Source organism: Bos indicus, chromosome 20, assembly GCF_029378745.1.
Source record: "Bos indicus isolate NIAB-ARS_2022 breed Sahiwal x Tharparkar chromosome 20, NIAB-ARS_B.indTharparkar_mat_pri_1.0, whole genome shotgun sequence".
In the NCBI taxonomy this organism is placed as follows: Eukaryota; Metazoa; Chordata; class Mammalia; order Artiodactyla; family Bovidae; genus Bos; species Bos indicus.
The window spans coordinates 25,857,037-25,880,901 of NC_091779.1; the positions used below are offsets into that span (position 1 = coordinate 25,857,037).

The following is a 23,865-nucleotide window of genomic DNA, read 5'->3' on the forward strand; positions in this document are numbered from 1 at the left end:
ATTGACTGGATTTCTGCCCAAGGAGATTTTTAAAGAGCTGTTGTTATCTGAGGTATTGTGCTTTTTGAGCTTTTGTGAGTTTAGGAGTGTCAATTTGTATTTTATCAACACCAGCTTGACTGTATGTAATATTTTGGGTCATACTTTGCTCTCAGGCTTTTTTAGATATTGCACACCACCATCCTCTGGCATCAGATGTTTCAGACAGTCCTGAGGTCATTGTCATCACTCCCTTATTTTTCTACCTGGATGTGAATATAATTCTTTATACTTGTTTAGTTAAGTTGTTTAGCAACTTTGCCAGAATATACCTTGGTGTTGTTGCTGTTTAGTCGCTCAATCATGTTTGACTCTTTTGTAGTCCCATGAACTGTAGCCCGCCAGGCTTCTGTCCATGGGATTTTCCAGGCAAAAGTACTGGAGTGGGTTGCCATATCCTTCTCCAGGGGATTTTCCCAGCCCACAGATGGTACCTGGGCTTCCCTTGTAGCTAAGTCAGTAAAGAATCCGCCTGCAATTCAGGGGACTTGGATTCAATCACTGGGTTGGTAAGATCTTCCGGAGAAGGAAATGGCAACGCACTCCAGTATTAGTGCCTGGAGAATCCCATGAACAGAGAAGCCTGGCAGGCTATAGTCCATGGGGTCACAAGAGTTGGACATGACTTAGCGCCTAAACTACCACCAGGGATGGTACCTACGTCTCCTGTGTCTCCTGAGCATTGGCAGACCTATTCTTTACCATTGTGCCACTGGGAACACCCCCACCTTAGTGTTACTCCTTGTCAATTTCTCTGTCCGTGGGCTACTACTTGATAAGTCCAGTCTCATTTCCCACTACTTCCTTGCAGGAGCCACACCTACTTTGCCAACTTTTTGCCCTTCTGTGACGTCATATGCTGCTTTATATCCCTCTGGCTTGGCAAAGGCTAGTAAAATTTCCTCATCCCTAGTCCCACCCTGCCCTTTGCTGCCGATCCTTAAAGCAGATTTAGCTCAAGCATCTCTCTCCTCCAAGAAGACTTCGTAGACCACACTCCTCAGGTAACCAGCCTCTATCCCCCGCCTTCATTCCCACGAAATGAACATGTAACTCTAGTATATTCTATTCGGTGCACTGAGCTACCATCACTGGTTCATGACCGTTTCACATCCAGGACTGTGAGCTGCAAGCAGAGGGCCGCCTCGTTTATACTCACGTAACTACATAACTACCCAATTTAAAAGAATTCTTGGTGGTAAAAAGTTGGAGATGGTAGAGGAGTGCGCGGACAAATCACTAAGCAGATAGTAAACTACTCAGAAAAAGTATAAATGTATACAGGTCAAATGCCTTAAGCATCTAATGAACAGTAATTACAAACCGGAAGGTGCTGCTGCTGCTGCTAAGTCGCATCAGTCGTGTCTGACTCTGTGCGACCCCATAGACGACAGCCCACCAGGCTCCTCTGTCCCTGGGATTCTCCAGGCAAGAACACTGGAGTGGGCTGCCATTTCCTTCTCCAATGCATAAAAGTGAAAGTTAAGTCACTCAGTCGTGTCCGGCTCTTCGAGACCCCGTGGACTGTAGCCTACCAGGCTCCTCCGTCCATGGGATTTTCCAGGCAAGAGTACTGGAGTGGGTTGCCATTGCTTCACCAGAAGGCGGGGGTAGGTAAAAACTGTGAAAGAGAAGCCTGCAGGTGAGCGAGCGGAAAAGCAGAGTTTCCGTAACGGAGGAGGCAGGTGTCTAGGAGAGTCCAGGATCGGCTCTCCTGTACCTCGGCGCCTCGTCTGAGGATAAAGGCACGCGTGGTCAGCCTTTTACCCGTTGAATGACAGCCACCTCTCGCCCACCAACGCGACCCATCCGCGACCGAACACCCAACTCCAGGGAACCGCGGCGCAAACTCAGCTAGGTAAACAGCGGGGCGGAACCAGCTCTGCGCGTGCTGCGTAGGGGCGGAAGGGGCCGGCAGGTTGCGCCTGCGCGCTGCGCCACTTGGCGCCTCCGCTTCCGCGGCCGGGATAGCGGGCGAGACGTTCCTGGCGGGATGGTCCCCCGGTGCCAGGTAAGGGTGGGAAGTCTTCCCGAATGTGTCCGCTTTTTCCTCCACAGAAGCAGCCCTGCTCAGTCAGACCCCGGAGACTGTCACCGCGGTGGTGGCCCCTCCCGGTTTCGGAGGCTTTGCTGTGGCCTCCCCAAAGAAAGTCAAGTCGATTTCCGCGAACGCTAGTTATGCGGGTGACGGCCCAGAAGACCAGCTGGTTCCTAAACGCTTCTCAGATTATTCTTTCCTAAGAAGACAAGTTTTCAATTTAAAAAGAAATGCTCTTAACTAAGAATTCTTAGGTGAAAGCGCTGCATCTGTGCATTGGCCAACCGTTGATTATTTGCAGACCTCTGCTTGTTTCGTGGTTTCCCTAGTGACTCAGCGGTAAAATAAATAAATAAATAAATAAATAAATAATCCACCTGCAGTGCAGGAGCCTCAGGAGATGGGGGTTCGATCCCTGGGTCGGAAAGATCCCCTGGAGAAGGGCACGGCAACCCACTTAAGTGTTCTTGTCTGGAGAATCCCATGGACAGAGGAGCCTGGTGGGCTGCAGTCCACAGGGTCGCAGAGTCGGATACGACTTAAGTGACTTAGCACTCACGCACGCTTGTTTCGTAGAGAATGATTTGCTCCGAGTGATAGGTGGGTTATTTTACTTGGGCGGATCCCTTGGATACCAGGCTGTCTTACATAGGTTTGTCCTAGGGAATACCGGTTTATCCTGTGTTTCAGACCCATCTGCTTTTGTAACTATCAGGGTTTGTATGTTTCGTAACATAATTCCGGACAGCTGGGTTCAATGTAATGTAGACTGGAATCGAAGGTCATATGACAACCGTGAAAGACGTGTCTTTCACTTATTTGGTCATTTATTTGTGTAATTCATCTCTTGACTCAGACATTTGTTCACTGCCTAAGTGCTTATAAAAGGTGCTATGCTGCTGCTGCTAAGTTGCTTCAGTCGTGTCCGACTCTGTGCGACCCCACAGACGGCAGCCCACCAGGCTCCCCATCCCTGGGATTCTCCAAGCAAGAACACTGGAGTGGGTTGCCATTTCCTTCTCCAATGCATGAAAGTGAAAGTGAAGTCTTGTCTGACTCTTAGCGACCCCATGGATTGCAGCCCACCAGGCTCCTCCGTCCACAGGATTTTCCAGGCAAGAGTACTGGAGTGGGGTGCTATTGCCTATAATTTTATGTAAATTAAAGGCCAACTTCATGGTTTCTAAGAAGATATTGTTAGAGGTTTAGTCGTGCCACGCGTACATTTATAAAGCTAAAAAGCATCTGAAAGTCTGAATTATACTTAGAAAGCCTACATTTTTTTCAAAATTGTGGATATAATGAAATTTTTATGGGCATTTTAATTTTCTCTAACTTATCAAAAGTGTCTTTGATTAAAGTAATGCGTTTGAAAAACAAAACCCCACGTTGAGAGTCAGAAAAGGGCTATGAGTTGTTACTGTTAAATATGTTTTCTTTCTGTTCAGGTGGAAGTGTTGTATTTTGCAAAAAGCGCTGAAATAGCAGGAATTCGCTCTGAGACCATTTCTGTGCCGCAAGAAATAAAAGCATTGCAGCTGTGGAATGAGATAGAAACACGCCATCCAGGGTACTTAAAAATTTGTAGAATGTATATGATAAGCACTTTTTAATATTTAAAAATGCATGAGTAAATGATAAAAGTAAGAAGTTAATGTTGATTTCCATGTTTAATGTCAAAAGTATCATTAGCTGTATTTTTTCTGAAAACTTATAGTATTTAAAAATAAACAGTTCCTTAAGAAAAGTTTTATATTTTACTTAAAAAACACAGTGAGCTGAGATACTCCGAAAGAGACATGACTATATTAGCTTTTTTAATTTACGTAATACTGAAAATTTAGATTTTGCATTTTTATAGCATTAAATGAAATTGTTACAAATTCTGTTAAAATGTGTGCTTTAAATTTTTATGTCCTACCCCTTCTTTAGAGAACTCAAGATAGAAATTTTTAAGACTGAAAGAAAAATGAAAGATAAGAAACGGTAGCTGCTGCTGAATTTGCATTTTTGCAACATTTGATTTATTTTTTTTCTGATTCTTGAAAATTGTCTGATTTTACTGCTCTTGTTCCTACCTCAGATGAGTCTTCTTTGGAACAAAGTACAAAATTGGCTCACCTGAACGTGTTCCAGGAATACTGTCACTTAAATCCTTGTAGATGTTTAACTTTGAAGCTTTGGTGCTGTGTAGCAGACAGTCCACAATGTATGTTCCAAAAGAAAACTATTCCTTCTTGATTTCATATCTTTTTAAGTTCTTAAAGTGCCCTGATAATCAACGGCAGTGGTTGGGCCTCTGTCCTACTTTACCTTTCACCTGGCTGAGAGGCACTTGGTATTTTGCAGCCTTACAGGGCATACTTGGCATACTTGTTTCCTTAGATGGAAAGCTCCTGGGGAGGGCATGCACTGATAAATTTTTTTTTTTTTAAACTTGGTCTGAATGTTGTCTCCAGTTTAGTGTGGTTTTTTGTTTGTTTGTTTCTTTAATTGCCTAAGACACCCAACATCCAGTAAAGAGTTGTTAGCAATTTACTGCATTCGTCATGGTGAATAAGTATGTTCTTCAGTGGATATATACTTTCTCTGCAAAATATGAGTGAGTTTAATTAGTCATTTTGTAGAGGATGCTTCATAAAATAGTATTTATGTAATTTTAATTGCAGCTGAGGAGATTTAGGATCTAACAGCTAATAGGCTAATAATTGATAGGTCTGATTATACTTTTTGTCCTTCAGATTGGCTGATGTCAGAAATCAAGTGATATTTGCTGTTCGTCAAGAATATGTCGAGCTTGGAGATCAGCTCCTCCTGCTTCAATCAGGAGACGAAATTGCCGTTATCCCTCCCATTAGTGGAGGGTAGTACTTTTGAGCCACCTGGGTATGTGAGAGAGTTTTTTTCTTAACCAGTGTTGTGGAGCAGGATCATACAGATAATAACCTGTATATTGTTTACTTTATACTCTTTGTAAGACTGCCTGCACCAGCTCTTTATTGGTGCAGGTGGACTTACAAATGCCTATCATCTTTGCAGTTGAATGTCATTTTGATATGTTCACTCTATTGATTTAACATGGTTCAGTTGAGCTTTTATTTTGTGTGGAGCACAGTACCAGACACTGGTGTTTTAATATTCCTATTTTGCAGAAGGGAAAACCGAAAAGAAGTTAAAAAAACTTGTCATGGTCACATAGCTAATAAGTGGGAGAGCCAACATTTGAAGTCAGATTATTGGACTTTCTGGGTACTTTTCCACAAATAATGCTTATTAATACTGGATAATAGCTTTCCTCATTACAGAGAAATGGAGAAAAATTGCGTAGCTGGAAAGTAAGAATATTTCTCTTCCTAAGGAAAAAAAAAGCTTGCCATTTTCCAGGTACAAAAAGACAGCTTTATTGTTATAATTGTATTGCAAATGGCTCTAGGACCCATGTCATCTTTCTACTACATAAAAATGAGGTCCATGTCTGAGTATGATAATGTGTAAGAACCTTGCTTAGTATAATGTGGAGAGGCAAACAGAATGAGGCTTAATTTGTCAACTGAGAAATAAATAATGTAGAAATTAATAGACATCCCTAATTGTAAGTTAGGAATGAAAGAAAACTTTCTTAATTTGATAGTGGTTTTATTTCAAAGTCAAGAGTAAGTATCATCCTAGACAGCAAAACTTTGGTTGCATTAAAGGAAAAAACAAGCCATGAATGCCTGTTTCTTTCTCTCATTTTTTCTCTCCACTCTCCTGGAGGACAGTCCCCCAAAAAGTGAAGAATAAATATTGCAAAGCAAATCACCTGGCAAGATCTTCTATTTAGAAAAAATACTATTCTTTGTTAGATATGTATCTCAATTTGATTTGAAAACTGTAGCCACCATATCACCACCATGGTTATAGAAGAATGCTGCTTTTTGAGTTTGGAATTTATTCAGAAAACAACCGCCTGCCATTGAAGGTGTGTGTGTGCGTGTGATGATTAGAGCTGTCCTTTGAGAAGACTAGGAAGATACTCAGCAGCAGTGTGTATTATTTGAATGTGTTTGGCAAGATTTCTAACATGCAGTTTTAGAATCTGTGTTCTTATAGAATCAAGTTATGGGACTCAGTGTGGTCTGAAGTTCATAGATGTTTGGGTTACCTATATCATATTGCAAGAAAAAGTGGAAAAAACTCAGGTGGCACGTGCAGGAGGTTGAAACATCCTGAAATCTCGTAGCATCAGAATAATCCAGTAGTTTTTTTTTTCTCTTCAGTAGTGTGATCATAAATATCCTCATAAGTACCCCTTCCCCAACCCCCATGCTTTGTCTCAGAACCCTGTTTGTTTCTATAAGTTATCCCTGTTTGTAATTCCTATTTCCTGCTTTGTTCCTCCTCCAGCGTAAGTGCCCTGAGTGCAGGAGCCAGGTCTTTTGTCCCCCAGCCAATATCCAATCTCTGACACTTAGTGAGTATGTAATAAATCCTTGATGGATGAAATGAAATATATGGCAAAGGACCTATAGCATCTGATGAATAGGCCTTCAGTTCATTCCCTTGTTTCCTCAGTTACTTAACTGGGTTGTGCCTGATTATGAAATGAACCCAGTTCCTGTGGCATCTCCGTCATTTCTGCTTGCTCTCCTGTTTGGATAAAGAAAAAGCCAGTACTGAGTGTACTGCTTGGTAACATAGTGGTTTAGAGGTGATGTGCCTGTGGATGAAGGAGGTAAGAGTAGCAGTTCTAGAATGGGGAATATTTCGACCAATGAGATAGATTACCTTTTAAGTGATGATGTTAATGGTAAACTTCTTATAACATGCTTGATTCATTAGAGGTATTTGTAAATTGCTGAGTTCTGCTAAACTTTTACATTTATTTTTATCATCATATTTCAAATCATGCCTCCTAACATATCTAAGAATCACAAAGAGTTGGACATGACTGAGTGACTGAATTGAACATTTCTAATGTAGAAAAAACTATAAATTGAAATACAGCTGATAAATTGGTGTTTTGACTCTAGTACCTATATTAAGGTTTGCTATGCATGCTAAGTTGCTTCAGTTGTGTCCGACTCTGTGTGACCCTATGGACAGCAGCCCACCAGGCTCCTCTGTCCATGGGATTCTCTAGGCAAGAATACTGGAGTGGGTTGCCATTTCCTTCTCCATATTAAGGTTTAGTAATATCTTATTTCTAGAAAAGATATGAATGAAGTTGAAGAGAAATCTAAAGATATAATAAAATTCACATCTGAGAAACTTTCAGTAGATGAAGTCTCACAGCTGGTGATTTCTCCACTCTGTGGCGCAATATCTCTATTTGTAGGTGAGTTTTAATTTTCATAGTGTCTATTGACTGTACGAGACGGTTGAAGTTAGCAAGTGTTTCTCCTATTCGAGTGTTAATAGTCAGAGGATTTTAAGATCCTGAGCAGTAAGCCGAGATTACCCATGGTGGTGACTAGAAATTTTTAGTTCTTACTTTGCTTTAATAATCTTTAAATTAACCTGTGTTTAAAGACAAAAAAAAAAAAGTAGAATAAAAAACATTATTAATAGAGAATTCTGTGTTTTCCAGATATTGAGGGGAAAAAATGGTGATGATAATAACTTAATGATAATCCTGGGAGCGTGATGTTTTCAAGTGTCAAATCTTTGTTCTTAGAAAGGGAATATATACTGGTTTGTCTTTTGAGTATTTTCAGTAAACCTGGCTAATCAGTGTCATTTTATTTCCTCATCTTTGTGATAATTATCTTTTGATTTTCTAATCAAGTCTTCATGTTTAGAAATTTTCAAAGTAATTTTTACACAAACTGGTATGCTATTAAAAAATAACCCCCTCCTTTTTTTTTTATTAGTGTGGCTATTTCAACTATAAGGAGAAGCCTTATTTTGTAATTTTTTTTTTTTTAGGGACTACAAGGAATAATTTTGAAGGGAAAAAAGTCATTAGCTTAGAGTATGAAGCATATCTACCAATGGCAGAAAATGAGATAAGAAAAATTTGTAGTGACATGAGACAGAAATGGCCAGTCAGACACATAGCAGTGTTTCATCGACTTGGGTATGATCTCCTTTATCAGTTTAAAAGATTAAGCGTGGTTGTTCTCCACCTTTGTACTAATTCTGATTCTGAGATCTTTCACTGGCATCCTGTATTACCTTGAGAGGGAGGTTCATGTATCATTCTGAGGGACTGTGCCTTTAAGGGCTGCTTGTTATATTGTAACATTTGGAGAGTAGTAGTGGTAGGTGCTGTAACAAAGTCCAAATGTGCAAGACTCTCAGGCCCTGTGCCCAGCTGTTTTGTAGTCTGGACTTTGTTTATATGACAGTCTGAGATTTTTTGATGTAAAAGCCTCTTGAGGTCATGAAATTAGTTCATCTTTTTATATCTCTGAGAAGAGTAGAATTCCAGGCTTTGTAAAGAACCCAGCAGTGGGACTAAATCTATCATCTACTATATTTTTTAATACTGTTATCAATTCTGTTATTTACTGTTTTTTGCTATTCAGTATTTTAAATTCTGTGTTATATTCATCATGCGATTGCTTTGTATTTCTAGACATTACCTGACCTGTGCCTTGTTTATTTGAATCAGATACTTGAATCAGTGAGGTCTCTTTCTTCTTGGTGCCCATCAAATAAATCTAGTGGATACATGCTAACAAGTTGGTCACAGCTTTGGCTTCTGCTAAATGCAACTGAGATGAATTTCTGTTTTCTAACTAAATGGGATGTTTAGGTAAAATAGAACTGGATATTTAGTTCTGTGTGTCGTGCTAAGTGGCTTCAGTTGTATCTGACTCTTTGCGGCCCCATGGACGGTAGCCTACCAGGCTCCTCTGTCCATGGGGATTCTCCAGGCTAGAATACTGAAGTGGGTTGCCATTTCCTGTTCCAGGGGATCTTCCCAATCCAGGAATTGAAACCTCTCTCTCCTGTGTCTCGTACTTTGGTAGGCAGTTTCTTTACCACTGAGCCTTTACCATTCTTTACCGCTGAAGCTCAGATATTTAGTTCTAGGAATTAAACGTTCGCTGGATTTCAGTGGAATTTTTTTTTTTTTCATGTGTCGATTCTTTAACATGCAGCTTCAGAGGAGATGATGAATTTTTGTCTTCATTTTGTTAAAGCTTGGTTCCAGTGACAGAAGCAAGCGTTATCATTGCTGTGTCCTCAGCCCACAGGGCTGCATCCCTTGAAGCTGTGAGCTATGCCATTGATGCTTTAAAAGCCAGGGTGCCCATATGGAAAAAGGTAAGTTAGAAAAATACCTACCTTTCTCTCTGGACATGATTTTTTCTTAGGAATTTTTAAAGGACAAAGAAAAAGAGTACATAGAGTCTATATTCATGGGCCTTCCCTGACTTTATAGGATCTTGTTTTCTTTTATCTATGAAATAGGGTGTTTATGTAATAATCTTCTTTCCAAGCATGAAAAATACATGCCTCAAATAATGCATGACTGGGAGAAGACCTCAGCAAGTGGTAGCAGTTAGAATTCCTAGTCTGGAATGTTCCAGTGGCTCATATGTGCAGTAGTATCCCTTGGAATTGAATTCCCTTGAGTTAGAGGGTCTTTCCTTTGGAGAGCAGGAATCATGCATGGCTATTTAGGCAATGGCTAAAATAGAGATTTCTCAAGGCAAAAGAACCGTCTCCTAGAATGCCTTCATTTCAGGGGGAAAAAAAAGGATATTGCCTCTGTGGAGAAAATGCAGAGTGGATTTAAAGACCTAAGTTAGAAAGTCTAGCTTGTTTTCGGTCCATACATCAAACCCATCAATAAAAGCAAACAGTTCCCTTCTTAGAGCATCCTGAAGAGATGAAAAGGCCCAGCTCCCTGATTTCTCCCCTGGTATAGTTAGCTCAACAGTGGGAACTCAGAACTCTGAGACACATGTAATTCCACTTGAGAGCCTCAAATTGCCCACGGCTCGTGGCTGGATGCAAAGCTGAGGAATGCATTCACTGCCCAGTAGAGCAGGGCTCGGAGTGAAGGACCAGAGGGCGAGTCCTTCTAGGAGCCTCCTGCTTCAGTCAGTGCTGAGATGAGTTAGTTGGACTCTGAACCACCGCTTATGAAATTTAGTGACCCATATTTTCTGAATTAAAACTGAAACCCATTGTTATAAGGGGATACTTAAGAACTAGAAGGTAGCATGTGTGAAAGGAATCTGTCCTAGTGAAGCTCAGGTATCTGGTTGCTTGGCTGTGAGCAAGGCTGCCGCCATTTTGATAGACCATGAGACAGGCCCCTGGAGCGAGCAAGGTAGAAAGAGCCTTCCAGAATGAATTGTGAGCCTGGCTGAAAGAGCTTTCTTTACCTGGGAGGAAAGAATAGTGAGCCAGCTGACAAAGTTGAGAGAGCAGGAGATGGGATGTTGAGGACTAGCTGGGCTTTCTGTTTGCTTCTCTGTCTGTAGAAGGTGAGAGGGTGTCCATAAAATGGAAAACCCTGAACTTTGTGGCCAACATGATAGAATCTGATTAGAGAGAGAAGAATACGTGATATTCTTATTCCTGTTCTGTCCCCAAATTGTCTACATTCCAGTCTGGTTCTGGTTCCAGCCTGTGCTTTGAGATTGTCTGTGACGTAGGCAAGAGGGCGGTGGGTAGGGCAGGCACTTACAGAGCACTTGTCACCAGCATGTAGCTCAGACCTGTTTAGGAACCTCCGTGGTGGTCTCTTTAATTTCAGAGCTAATGGAAACATCCCTTCTGCCTTTGGAAAAGCATGTTTAGAAATGTGGAAGTAGCAGGTGTGTCTGATAGAACAAAGTGTTTAAAGACCTTCCGTCTTCCCGACGTAACTTTGCCCAGGCTACTGCCCATCGTGGTCCCGAGTAGATTTCGTAGTTTATTCTTCTCGATGTTGGCACCTTGCCTTGTTAAGGCTTCTTGTCTGTTGTTTCTCCTACTGGACTGAATCCTTGAGTGTAGGAAGCATGTTTGGTTATTTTTTTGCTGTCAGTGCCTTACGCAAGTGTCCATTGGATTGTTAAAAGAAGAGCACATTTAAATAGTTGTGATACTCATTTGCCTGATTTATTCCAGTGTATTTGCATGTATTAAAATGCTCTCTTTTGAATTCTCCTTATGGTTCTGTTTTTTAGGAAATCTATGAAGAATCATCATCATCTTGGAAAAGAAACAAAGAATGCTTTTGGGCAACCAGTGATTAAACCACTTAGGTTTTTAGAGCCCTAAAATTTAAACTAGGTAAATTCTTATCTTTGATCATATTTCCATTCTTCTTCTCTAGAAGATAGTTTAATGAAGCTGATCTCTTATGTTATACCAGTGGAACAAAAGAGAGGAGAAAAGAAAGCAAAATAAATGAGTGTTTAGGATGAGGGCTTATATGGGAACTAGAAACAGAGGAAAGAAAGGCTTTAGGGAGAAAAATGGAAGAATAATTTGAATGTGAGGAGTGATGCCTGTGGGTGGACAAACAGTTCTATGACTGAGTTCCAGTTGTAATTTGACTCACACTGAGGGGTCGCCCCTCATCAGTGACTATCTCAGGCTGCCCCCTCTGTCCGCCTCCTACCCCCAGCACCCTGACCCCACCCCCCTGCCCCTATGCCCAGCGATATTGTTGTCAGGGATGCATTTTGGGAATGTTGGCAGAACTGAAAGTTATAAAAAGTCCTTATCAGATACTCTTGATATATTTTTAGAATTTATATATTTTAAAAAATAAGCTAAGTACAATTTTATAAGTTTAAAGCAATATTTTCTTGTTTTTAAAAACTCAGTGATGATGTGTGTGTGCTCAGTCGCTTCATTTGTGTCCAACTCTTTGAGACCCTGTCAGCTGTAGCCCACCAGGCTTCTCTGTTCATGAGATTTCCCAGATAAGTATACTTGAGTGGGTTGCCATTTCCTTCTCCGAGGACTCTTCCCGTCCCAGGGATTGAACCCACATCTCCTGCATTGGGAGGCGGGTTCTTTACCGCTGAGCCACTGGGGTAGCCTGATGATACGTAAGATATTTCATAATTATGAGGATTTCTTCTATTTCAGAATCTAGTATAATCTTATCATAATGCTTATTATATTTTGTTATTGTATCAGTATATAAATGAGCATAAAATTGTCAAGACAAACTAGCAAGGGTGTTTTGTGTTTTAATGTTAGAAGATTGTACTCACAACCAATTAAGAAGGAAAATTATACGATTATTTAGTAAAGCATTTTCAGATATCTTTTGAGCTTAAGCAGCATTGTTGTTAGTGAAGTCATTAATAAAGGTATGTTTTCTGCAAAATCTCATACTAAATAATGGTCCAGTTTTTGTTTGGTCAACCCATATATTACCTTGATAGATCTTAGTATATAATTTTCATATAGTTCTTTTTTTTTTAAACTGAAGTGTGATTTGCAATATTTGATTAGTTTTGGGTGTGCTGCATAATGATTTGGGGTTATTTTGCAGATTATATTCCATTATAAGTTATTGCAAGATTTTGGCATAATTTCCTATGCTGCACAGTAAATCTTTGTTGCTTATCTGTTTTACGTGTAGTAGTTTGTATCTGTTAAGTCCACATTCCTCATTTGTCCTTCCCTTCATCCTCTCCCTTTTGGTAACCATGAGTTTGTTTTCTAGGTGTTTTTGTTTATATTTGGATTCATGTGTATTATTTTTTTAGATTCCACACGTAAGTCATATCATACAGCATTTATCTTTCTCTGACTTTTTTCACTAAGCATAATACTCCATTCATGTTGTAGCGAAGGATGGTTTTTGTGTGGTGAGCAATACTCCAGTGTGAGTGTGTCTCATCTTAAGTCATCTGTTGAGCTGCCTTCGTGTCTTGGCTGTTGTAAGTAGCGCTGCTACGAACACTGGGGTGCATGTGCCTTTCCAGATAAAGAGTTTCATGTTTTCCAGATATATACCCAGCAGTGGCATTACTTGATCATATGGTGCTTTTATTTTAGTTTTTTAAGGAACCTCCAAACTGTTTTCCGTAGTGGTTTCCTCATTGTACATGACCACCACCAGTGTGTGAGGATTCTTTTTCTCCCCATTCTCTTCAGTACTTATTTGTAGACTGACTGATGATAACCATTTTGACCAGTGTAAGGTGATAGACCTCACTGTGGTTTTGGTTTGCATTTCTCTAATAATTAGTGGTGTTGAGCATCTTTTCATGGGCCTTTTACCTATCTGTATGTCTTCTTTGGAAAAATGTCTGTCTGGGTCTTTTGTCCATTTTCTGATTGGGTGGTTTTTTTTTTTTTTTTATATTGTATGTGTGCTTAGTCACTCAGTCCTGTCTGACTCCCTGTGACCCCATGGACTGTAGCCCGCCAGGCTCCTCTGTCCCTGGGATTCTCCAGACAAGAATACTGGAGTGGGTTGCTATTCCCTTCTCCAGGGGATCTTCCCGACCCAGGGATCGAATCCGGGTCTCTTGCATTACAGGCAGATTCTTTACTGTCTGAGACACCAGGGAAGCCCCAAAAGTACAGTAGTACAGTATAAGAGCTGGTAAACAGGAGCTGGCATCCAGTGAACAGGTAAGAAGAGTTACTGACTGGAGGAAGGAGAGGAAGTGGGAGATGGCAGAGCTGAAGGGTCGTCAGTGACAGGAGCCAGAGGGCAAGCTGCAGTTTCACTCACCCCTGACGTTGATGGCACAGGTTCTGGTTCCTTGCTGGCTGCAGATAGAATTATCTACCTTCTTGAAAAATGATCCAGTGATGCCTGAGTAGTAGCTCTCTTTTTCTCGTCGTAGATGACATGGTAGCCCTGGATTGCATTCAGAACAGCTACTGCAGCCTTCGTGTACCGTTCTGTGTTCAGGGCTTGTGCCTCAAAAGCTGACAGTGCCTCCTCAAATACAGAAGAGCCCTTGCCTTTTCCTGTGTCGTGACTTTCCTCAGTCCTTCAGTTACTGCTTCTTCCTCTCTGTCCTCCCTCTGGGCCTCCAGGTCCACCAGGCCTTCATTACCAAGCTCCTCTTATTGTACAGCAAGGAGTTCAGTGAAGTCATCCTGCAAATACAGCTCTACCTTCTCACTGAGTGTCACTGAGTCACTGAAGACCTCACTTTTGCATCCTCAAAAGCCCACAACTTGAAGGTTCCTTTGGAAGGGACTTAGAGTTTATGTTCATATGAAGTCTATGTGGCTTTTGGAATTTTTATACTCAATTTCTGTAGAGGATCTTTATTGATAGTAATTATAAAAAGAACTGGCTCATTGGAAAAGACCCTGATGCTGGGGAAGATTGAAGGCAGGAGGAGAAGGGGATGACAGAGGATGAGATGGTTGGATGGCATCACTGACTCAATGGACACGAGTTTGAGCAAGCTCCGGGAGTTGGTGATGGAACGATGGACATGGAAGGCTGGTGTGCTGCAATCCATGGGGTTGCAAAGAGTCAGACATGACTGAGCGACTGAACTGACCTGATACAAAGTACATGAAACATTCTCTAAGCATCTTTTTTTTTTTTAATCATATCTTCATTTTAAGTAGGTTTTGTTTAAATCAGGAACTCAGACTATTAAGCTTTTAAGTCTCCAGTGCAGACAGGTTAAGGAGTTAATCTGGGGCATGCTAAAATTGGGATGGAGCGTCTGACAGTTTTCAGTGCATTGCACTGGACTTGAATCGGGTCGTCGTTGATCCCTACTTCTCTTAGGAGTGGCAAAGTTAATTGGTGAAATATTAAGGAGCTGGCATCACTCTGACATAGCCTTTCTATAAGTCTGTGACTTAACTGGCTAAGTAGAAGAGTAACCTAAAAAAACTGACCTTTAAATAGCTTGTAATGTTTAAAGTCACTTGGGGACTGTGGCTTTATATGACAGCTTAGGAAGTTCATTTAAGAAGTAGGAAGCTGATTTCTTGTGTTTCAAGTGTTTTAACAGGTAGCAAAAGTGAAAGTTTTATCTTTGAGTGAAGGTAGCAGCAGATGTTCTAGTGAACTGTTTTGTGATTTTGTGGCTCTGCTTGTTCTTTACATATGCTGCTGAGTCACTATACTTTCAGTATGTTTTGAGAAGTAGTGAGTTGAGAAGTTAAAAGTTTGAGTCTTGATCTTAGATCTTGAATGAACCTATTGGACAATTGGAAAGCAATTCCTGGATGCCTCGAATCCACTCATTTCTTTATTCTGCTGCATCTGTCATCCAAGCCACCACTCCCATTTCTCTTGGACTATTGCTGTGGCCTGGTGACAGTCCCCCTTCCTTCTCCTACTTTGGTCACTTGATCATCCTACTTGAACCTTCTGATAGGTAATCACACCCCAGAACCTCTGTCCTCACCATGACCGACAGCCTGCATGGCCCGGCTCCTGCCTCACTGCTCTCTCGTTCCAGGCTCCCTGCTTTGCTGTGGTGATTTGTGGCAGGCTCACTCTCCCCAAGGGTCCTCGCCTGCCCCTTTGCTAGGATGCCCTTCCTCCGGGTATTCCCTCAGTTGCTTCCTCACTTGCTCCTTGATGAAATGTTACCTCTGCAGAGAGCCTGCTCCAACTACACTCTCTCAAACTGGATTCCTTGTTCTACTTTATACCCTACAGTGGCGCTTAGCGCACTGTCTCAGGTGCTACATCTGTTAGTGTATCTCCATCACTAGACCATCAGTTTCCTGAGACTGGGGACTTGTCTCTATCATCAGTGTCTAACCATAACATGCACGCAAGAGTGCTCAGAAGTTTTGTTGGCGTCAAGCACTGGAGTGAAGTGAAGTGAAAGTCGCTCAGTCCTGTCTGACTCTCTGCGACCCCGTGGACTATACAGTCCATGGAATTCTCCAGGCCAGAATACTGGAGTGGGTAGCCTTTCCCTTCTCTGGGGGATCTTCCCAACCCAGGGATCGAACCCAGGTGTCCTGCATTGCAGGTGGATTCTTTACCAACTGAGCCACAAGGGAAGCCCAAGAACACTGGAGTGGGTAGCCTATCTTTTCTCCAGGGGATCTTCCCAACCCAGGAATTGAACTGGGGTCTCCCACATCGCAGGCGGATTCTTTACCAACTGAGCTATCAGGGAAGCCCATTAAGCACTGAAGCCCATATTAAACACCCCTGACGTGATGTGTAGTTGTAGTGCTTAGAGATGTGTAAAAGTACCTGGCATGACGAATGAAGTGGATAGGTGCAGCGAGCTTTTCTTCTCCACTCCCTTCCTCACTCCCATCTGTCTAGTAAAGGCCTCTTTACATTCCATGATTTGTGTGGTGTAGTTAGGCAGCTCACCCAGCAGAGGGCGGTAGAGCCAGGGCTATAGCAAGAGCAATTTGAGTGAGTTAGCTTTTTACTCTATGCACAGAATCAAAAATTTCAGATTTAATTAGTAGCCTTTTTCTTTTAATTAGGTTGGAGTGGTCCTCAGATGAAAATCAGCCCTTCTTTTTGAATAAGAAAATTTTCAGTCTTTAGTTGGTTATCTTTAAAATACTAAAAGGTTATGCTAGGATGAACCCCCAGGTGGTGCAGTGGTAAAAAATCCGCCTGCCAATGTAGGAAATGCCAGAGACGTGGGTTTGATCCTTGGGTCGGGAAGATCTCTTGGAGGAGGAAATGGCAACCCACTCCAGTATTCTTGCCTGGGAAATTCCATGGACTGAGGAGCCTGGCGGGCTACAGTCCACTGGGGTCGTAAAGAGTCACATACAACTAAGCGAATAAACACACGATAGAATGAGGATTATTTTTATGCTCTGTGTAGTTTTTCAAAGGTGATAAAGAATAAATGGATTATTTTTTAAAATACTGAAATATAAAAGTATGTTCTGATTTGGTACAGAATGCTAGCTTTCATACAGGTAGCAGCATTTCCTAACCCACTGTGACAAAACAAAAATGAATATTCTTTTTCTCCAAAGTTGTATTTTAATGTATGAAGCATATAAGGTACACTTACTGGTGGTGGTTCTGCAGTCTGCTTTTGTCACGTGCTTCACCAGAATTGAGATGGGTCGAATTGAGGGAGGTGTTGGGGGGGCGGTGGGAATCAGAGCTATTTGTGCACAGGTTGTGAAAGGCAGCACCTTCCCCTCAGCCTTTGCATCAGTGCACCATCTATGCAGTGACAGCCAGTCTCTGAACCTGATATGTGTCTTGTTTTACAATTTCTTGTTTTACAATTTCAGCACATTCATTTCAGCTTATTTAATTCTTAAGAGTATGTAAATGCTCTATTAAAAATTTTTTTTAAACTATGCAGATGACTGCTCGTGTAGTCTGCAGTAGTTTTGATTCTTTTTTTCTGTTTCAGACACATATTTCTTTCTAGAGATAAGTTGTGCTTTAGAGTGATGCTTCTCAAACTGTAGCATACTGTAAATCATCTGGTGATCTTATTAAACTTCCAGTTGGAATTCAGTTCTGCATGGCACCTGAGAGCTCCATTTTGTAACAGGCTCCAGGTGATGCAAATGCTGCCTGCCTGTCAACCATACTGAGGAGCAAGGGTTTACACCTCGTCTCTAAACTGCAGCCGGCTTGTTGCCTGCAGAACATCCTTGTGGCCACTGCTGTTATAAGTGGTGAGATACATCCTCACTCTTATAACTGAGTCTTGACTGTTCTCAAGCACAGTGAGTGCACAAGATAAATACAGTGAGATCCATAAGTCATAAAGTTCAAATTCCAAAGTGAATAGCTTTATTTTCAAAATGATTTTAATGATATTCAGTAATGTGCTCTGTAAAGAGTAGTTTACAATTGAATAATACTCTTCTGTTTGATTCTCATACTTTAATAGGAGAAAAGCTCTTAACTAATTTAATGTTGATTATTGCTCCAATTTGGTTGTTTCTTAGAAATCAAATGAACTGTGTGACACTTCATGTACAAACATGCATACATTCATTTGTATATTTTTGGTGGAGAGAAAAAGAGACAAACCAGTTAATCAAAACAGCAAATATTCTTAAAGATTTATACATTATGTATGAAGGAAACTATCCAAGACAATTTGTCTTTAAAAAATATACAATTTAGCATAGTTGTGCAATATATACATTTACATTTTGACTTTATCTGCCAAAATAAACCAGGTATGAAACCATTTTTTAATATTTACATAATGGCTACATTTTCATTCTTTAAGGTTCAAACAGTCAACATTTTGTTTCAGACACTGCCCCCATATATACTTTCTTCCCCTACATGGTTAGTCTTTCTAACTGAGTAGAATCAATGTGCATTAATGAGGGCATACTCCTGAAGGTCGTGCATATGATTATTTTCTATGTGCAAACTGTATTAAAGATGGACCAGGGAGCGAAGTTTGAGGAATCCTGTTTAATGCTTATGATATCTTAATTTATGAGATTGTCATATATTAAGTTATAACTGTATATCAGAATAGATAACACTATAAAATTACACCTTTTATAATAACTACTTGTGTAATAACCATTAGGATAATCACTTGTGTGATTATGATAAATTGGTTTCCACTTTTTTTTCACAGTTAATAATGTTCACTATTTTATAAAAACACATCCAGTTAGGAATCTGTCCAGTTTCTCAGTTTGCTGCTGAAGTGAACGATGCACAAAATTCAAATTTCAATGCAGTTTCTTTAGACTGTTTAACTTTATTATTTTATAAAGCTTGTATGGCAGCCATGCATGAAGCAACTCAGTTCTTACCCCATTCTATACACACTGTCTATATACCATTTATGAAATGGAAACTTTAAGATGACATCTTTTAAGCCCTATATTCTACTTACTTTTAAAACAAAAGTATGGCTGAATAGGAATACAGAGCTTTTTTTTTTTTTTTTAAACAATTTTTAAATATCTTGGATGACTCTTCAACCTTTGCTTAAAAGTGCTCAAGGAATACTACTCAGTGGCACCTCTGCCTTAGACCCGTGGTCTGGTGACAGAAGCTGTATATTTAGGCCACGTGCTCTCGTGCAGTGGTTCTCAGCTGGAGCAACTATACCTTCCAGGAAGCGTCAGCCAGTGTCTGAGACATTTTTTGATTGCCACGAGGGGGAGAGGGTGCCTCTGATGCGGGTAGGTAGAGCTGTAGGCCGAGGCCAGGGATGCGGCTAAACATCCTACAATACACCGGACAGGCCCCCACCAGAAAGAGTTACCTGGCCCCAGTGTCTGTAGAGCCAGGGCTGAGAGACCCTACCCCAGCGAGACAAATGGTGCAGAGACGAGTGGCTGGCTTCTTAAGTTGGCAGTAATCCAGCTCCTTCATGGAAACAGTGCCTTCAAGGCCACTCATCTAAGGCGAGGCTCACCAGAGCTCACCAGCTTGCTGTGGGCATGTGACCTCTGTCTAGTGTTTATCTGAGGAAGCTTAGAGGCAGAGTAAAGGAGGATGACATGCTGTAGTTCTTAGTATATTACTTTGAAGAACTAGTATACATATATATACAGCGGTTACCCAGTTTATTAAATAGTCTTTATCAACGTAATGACCAGTTTCCCCTCCGTTCTTTTTTTAAACACTCCTTGGAATGAAACAGTGTTTGAGTCCACACAGCTGTTACAAGAATTGGGCTCTAGCACATGTTAAATAGAGAATACAATGTCATTTTTGTTACAAACCGCTGACATTTTTTTGCCAATTGTTTCTTTTCCCTTTGTTTCGTCAGACACAAAATGAATCCCGGAACTGTGCAGACAGCCCTGCGCCACCATCACAGACACACACGCGGGCACGTGCCTGCTTTCCTGACTCCCGAGTCACATTCTGGGAGGATTGTCTATTTGTGTTATAAGAAACCCAGACAATGGGTTTTTAAAAGTTGAAAGTGTCACTACTGAGCTCCACCCCAGTGTCCCCCATTTTATAACGAGGACGCTGAAGTTTCAGAGGCTGAGCGACTTGTCTGAAGCTTTAAGTATGTATTTTCTGACAGAAAATAGTCCCCACAGCCTTTGCCTCTGTGCTTTCTCTCTCAGGCCCGCCTAGAGGATGAACCTAGAAACTAACAGAGAAAAGAAGGTGCAGCGGGGGAATGGATGGTGTTCCACAAGGTGGCCCGTTTACATCATAAGGACCTGGACCCTTGTTAAAATACAGGTCATCAGGCTTCATCCCAATTTGATGACTAAATAAGATTATCAGGAATTGGGGCCTGAGACTCTCTGGTGAGCAAACTCCCAGGTTAAAGTCATTCTGGAAATGTAAGTTCTCCAGAACCAAGCACAGCAGGTGCTTACTAGGTGGTTTCTAAGGTCTTGTAATTTCCTGCAAATTCCTGAGATTATTTATATTTTACCTTGTTTACCCTGCCTGAAATATCAACAGTTAGAAGTTCACTTGGACTTAATTTTTCTTACATGTTTAGCCAACTGAAAACAGCTCCCTGAAGTTAAGGGGATTATACAGTAACTCACGCAAGTGCGGGAAGTGGAACGGATAACTTCCTCCTCACACCTGGGGAAGAGCCCCTGCCCTGGGAGTGGAGGTTTGGACAAGAGTCCCAGGAGGGTGGAAAACTCCGGACTCCTGGAGAGGAAGGTGGGCAGCTGCAGGCTTGCAGAATATGAGGCACCAGGACATGGGAGAGGTTCATTGTGGAAGCAGAAAGGATTCCAAAGCAATTACTCAAATTTCAAAAATTGACAAGGTGCCAGCCAGGTCAGCCAGTTTTCATCCTAAAGGAGAAAGGAAATGTCTTCCTTCTTCCCAGCGGGGACTCCAGCAGACAAGATTTTACTATAAATGTTATAGATGCTAAACAAAAGTTAGTGCTGTGGCCTCTAAACCCTTCAGGCCCCTAACCCTCTGCCACTTAAGAGGAGATTCCGTCTGCAGGAGGCTCCTACCAGTCATCAAGCATGTTTTGATAAGCACATCATCACAAGAAACGGGACCCTGGGAAACAGCTGTGGGCTGACAACAGCAAGTTTTACCTCGTTTATAAACAAAATTATCACTGAAAATATCCTCTGTGGCAACTTTGGACAAGCAGCAAAAGTTGACCTGTTTTTTTTCCCCCAACAGTATCAAAATCCAAGTTAATGATGTATCTACACCTACTACTTCCACTTGTTTAAAAACAGTCGTTTTAAATAATTGGGTTCCCCCCGCCCCCAAAGGTTGTATTTTTCTCTTAAGACTTCTCCTGTTTGGAAACATGTCATGCTTCAGATACAATGTACATGATAATGTACTCTGGACCAGCCAGCGGTAAAGAGCACTTTTTCCTCCATATAAAATAAGTCTTTTACCCTTTGTACCCCTGCCCTCCCAATCCCCTCACAATTTCTTTCCAAACTGACCTGCAGTTCTGTTTTAATTATTACATTATTAAGTTACCCTGGTATTAAAAAAAAAAATCCATTCATGTGAATAGTAACCTCTGGCTGTACTGCTGCTGCTACCCACTCTGGTGGGAGCTGCTGGGTGATTCAGCTGTTGAGTTCTGTGGTCTCATCGGTTTCATCTGGATTTTTGGCCATTTTTTCATATTTTCTTTTGAAGAATCCAAGCTGTAAGATGATGTAAAAATGTTACCACTTGTGGCTAATTTTGTATAAGACCCAGACCCAAGCCCTGGCCCCCAGAGAGCGGGGTGCTCCAGAGAGGTGGCTGTGCAGAATACTGACCTAGCATCAGCCCTTCAACGAGGAGATTGATATCCAGAGTTGAATGAATTGCATAAAGTTAAAAATTTCAGGGTCTACTTATTTGCAGCTGAACAAAACATTCAGGGTCAGCACGAAAGGAGGGTTGGGGGAAAGGGATCAAGACCACTGGAGATAAAATCCTTACTGATTGTTTTCAAAAACATGAGTGAGAATTTGCAAGCTAACTTGCATTTACTTTTTTCTTACAATATAAAATGTAGGGTTGCTCTGTAATAAGGAAATTGGCAGAGGTCTTTAGGACCCTCATTTTAAAATACAAAACAGTTCTTACCTTCCATAAAATTGCAACTAGAGCTAATAGCAAAAGGATTCCAGCGATTACACTTCCTACTATCACTCCAGTCGGTACTTCAACTTTCTCATGGGGTTTCATTATCGTAAGGGGAATCTGTAAGTGTATATACAAAACAATTGTTAATTTTAGCACTAGGAAAAAAGTAAGATGGTCTAGTCAAATCCTCTAATCTTAAAAGTGATGCTCTAGAAAGGGGATGTAATTTCCTCACGATCACAATCCTTAGTTAAACACTGTGAAGTAGAATCTCGAGGAAATGCGCCTGCAAATACAGGCAAGGCAGCACGCAAGTCTTCCCCTTTTCTTCCTTTAAATGCATCAGTGCTTAGCAGGCATGTCATCTCTGACGATCTCAGATGCTTTAATCATTTATGAAATGGGAACTTCAGTTTCTGACACCCACTCAAGTGAAAGCATTTGGAACCCAGTCTTGGGGAGGGAAGTCAACAAATTAACCACCCAAATCCCTTGTGATTAAACAACAATTTTGTATTGGGTTCCTAAAATGTTGATTTCACTTACTCTCACTCAAGATTACTTGATAATGAGTTGTTAACAAGTAGAAGTAATATCTCAAGACTCAAGCTGACATTTTCAGTGATAAATTGCCCTTGAGGCTATGCGTGATTCTTAATGTCCACTTTCTGGCAGTCTTTGTGACTTTGGGCTTCCCTGGTGGCTCAGTGGTAAAGAATCCACCTGCCAGTCCCTGGGTTGGGAAGATCTGGAGAAGGAAATGGCAACCCACTTCAGTATTCTTGCCTGGAGAATTCCATGAACAGAGAAGCCTGGTGGGCTACAGTCCATGGAGTTGCAAAGAGTTGGACATGACTTAGCTACTAAACCACAACATCAGCATGGCTGCTGTAAGTTCTAACAGTAATGTTCTGGTTTTTTTTTTTTTTTAATTGGAGAAAGAATCACAACCATTTCCTCCACAAAGAATATTCTTAAAAGAGTTACATTTTGGAACCAAATGAGAGGAGAAAACCTAACTAACTTACATTTAACACTGAATTACAATGAGAGATGAGCTGCTTTTCACCAAAGAATTTATGAGTTGGGCTAAATTTTAGTCTGGTTTTTTGGTGACTATAGTTCTTCTAATTTGGATTTTGAAGAGCTAAAATAAAGCTTTGTAAATTTAGGAATAAAATAACTAAATTCATATAGTTCACTGTGTATTGGCCGTCATATCCCTACTTCTGTCTATTTTAGAACGTCCTAATCCAGCCTCCACGGATCTTTAGGGAACCATGAGTACAAGATTTTTGTTATCAGATTTTTAAGCAGGCTTAGAATTCAAATCTAAGAATCATTCGTCTACGTATAGGGATAGGTCAGTTTATTCTTTGGATTCCAAAAACTATTTAAAAATTATTTAAAATAGTATTTGAATTAAAAAATATATTTTTATAGGCACAAGTAGTAGTTGGCCTCTATTATCAGTATTGAGCAGAGAAAACCATGGAAAGAAAAATCCTCCCCAAAAGGTTCATTGATGTTAATTTAAACTTTTCATTAACACATCTATTTAGTGCAGCTTTCTTAAAGATTTCAGCAGAGGTCCAGGTATTGTCTGAATACTGTATTTTTCTGAAATGAACTTTTAACATATGTATAGTATTTCCTTCCCCCAACCCTGCAGGCTAAGTTCACAGCACTCTGATTTTGAATCCCACATTTCCTTTGGCTCCATTTCTGTCTTTCCACACTCCAGCCCCTGAAGATAGGGTGTGGGCCTTCTCTGATAGTCCTAAACCAGAAGCAGAAAAGCATGCTGTGTGGAATCATTTTTGTTGGGACAATAGTGGAACGGCAGTGCTGTGAGCTCTACTCGCAGGCACTGAGAGGCCCAGGGTTCACAAGGCCACTGGCATTTTAGCCAAGTCCA

General features: G+C 41.0%; 2 protein-coding genes across 7 annotated transcripts in view; one reads left to right on the forward strand and one right to left on the reverse strand.

Moving 5' to 3' along the window:
- Positions 1-2,027: 2,027 nt before the first annotated feature.
- Positions 2,028-21,378, forward strand: MOCS2 (molybdenum cofactor synthesis 2). Of its 6 annotated transcripts, none has more exons than XM_070774691.1 (8): positions 2,924-3,192; positions 3,526-3,647; positions 4,819-4,963; positions 7,267-7,394; positions 7,985-8,135; positions 9,208-9,331; positions 11,191-11,296; positions 19,982-21,378. In XM_070774691.1, exons 3-7 carry the CDS (start codon positions 4,866-4,868, stop codon positions 11,257-11,259), a joined length of 570 nt encoding a protein of 189 aa, XP_070630792.1. In that variant the 5' UTR covers positions 2,924-3,192; positions 3,526-3,647; positions 4,819-4,865; the 3' UTR covers positions 11,260-11,296; positions 19,982-21,378. The 6 variants fall into 6 exon arrangements, with proteins under 6 accessions (XP_019838423.1, XP_070630792.1, XP_070630791.1 ...); XM_070774690.1 differs by lacking the exon at positions 19,982-21,378 and adding an exon at positions 19,672-19,810; XM_070774693.1 differs by lacking the exon at positions 19,982-21,378 and adding an exon at positions 17,320-17,930.
- ITGA2 (integrin subunit alpha 2) overlaps positions 17,686-23,865 on the reverse strand; it is a 108,758-nt gene continuing 102,578 nt past the window's right edge. Inside the window, exons 29-30 of the mRNA XM_019982863.2 lie at positions 21,948-22,064; positions 17,686-21,517 (exon numbers count right to left, since the gene is read on the reverse strand). Coding sequence (XP_019838422.2) covers positions 21,437-21,517; positions 21,948-22,064 — 198 coding nt within the window. The 3' untranslated portion in view covers positions 17,686-21,436. The remainder of the gene's footprint in view (positions 21,518-21,947; positions 22,065-23,865) is intronic.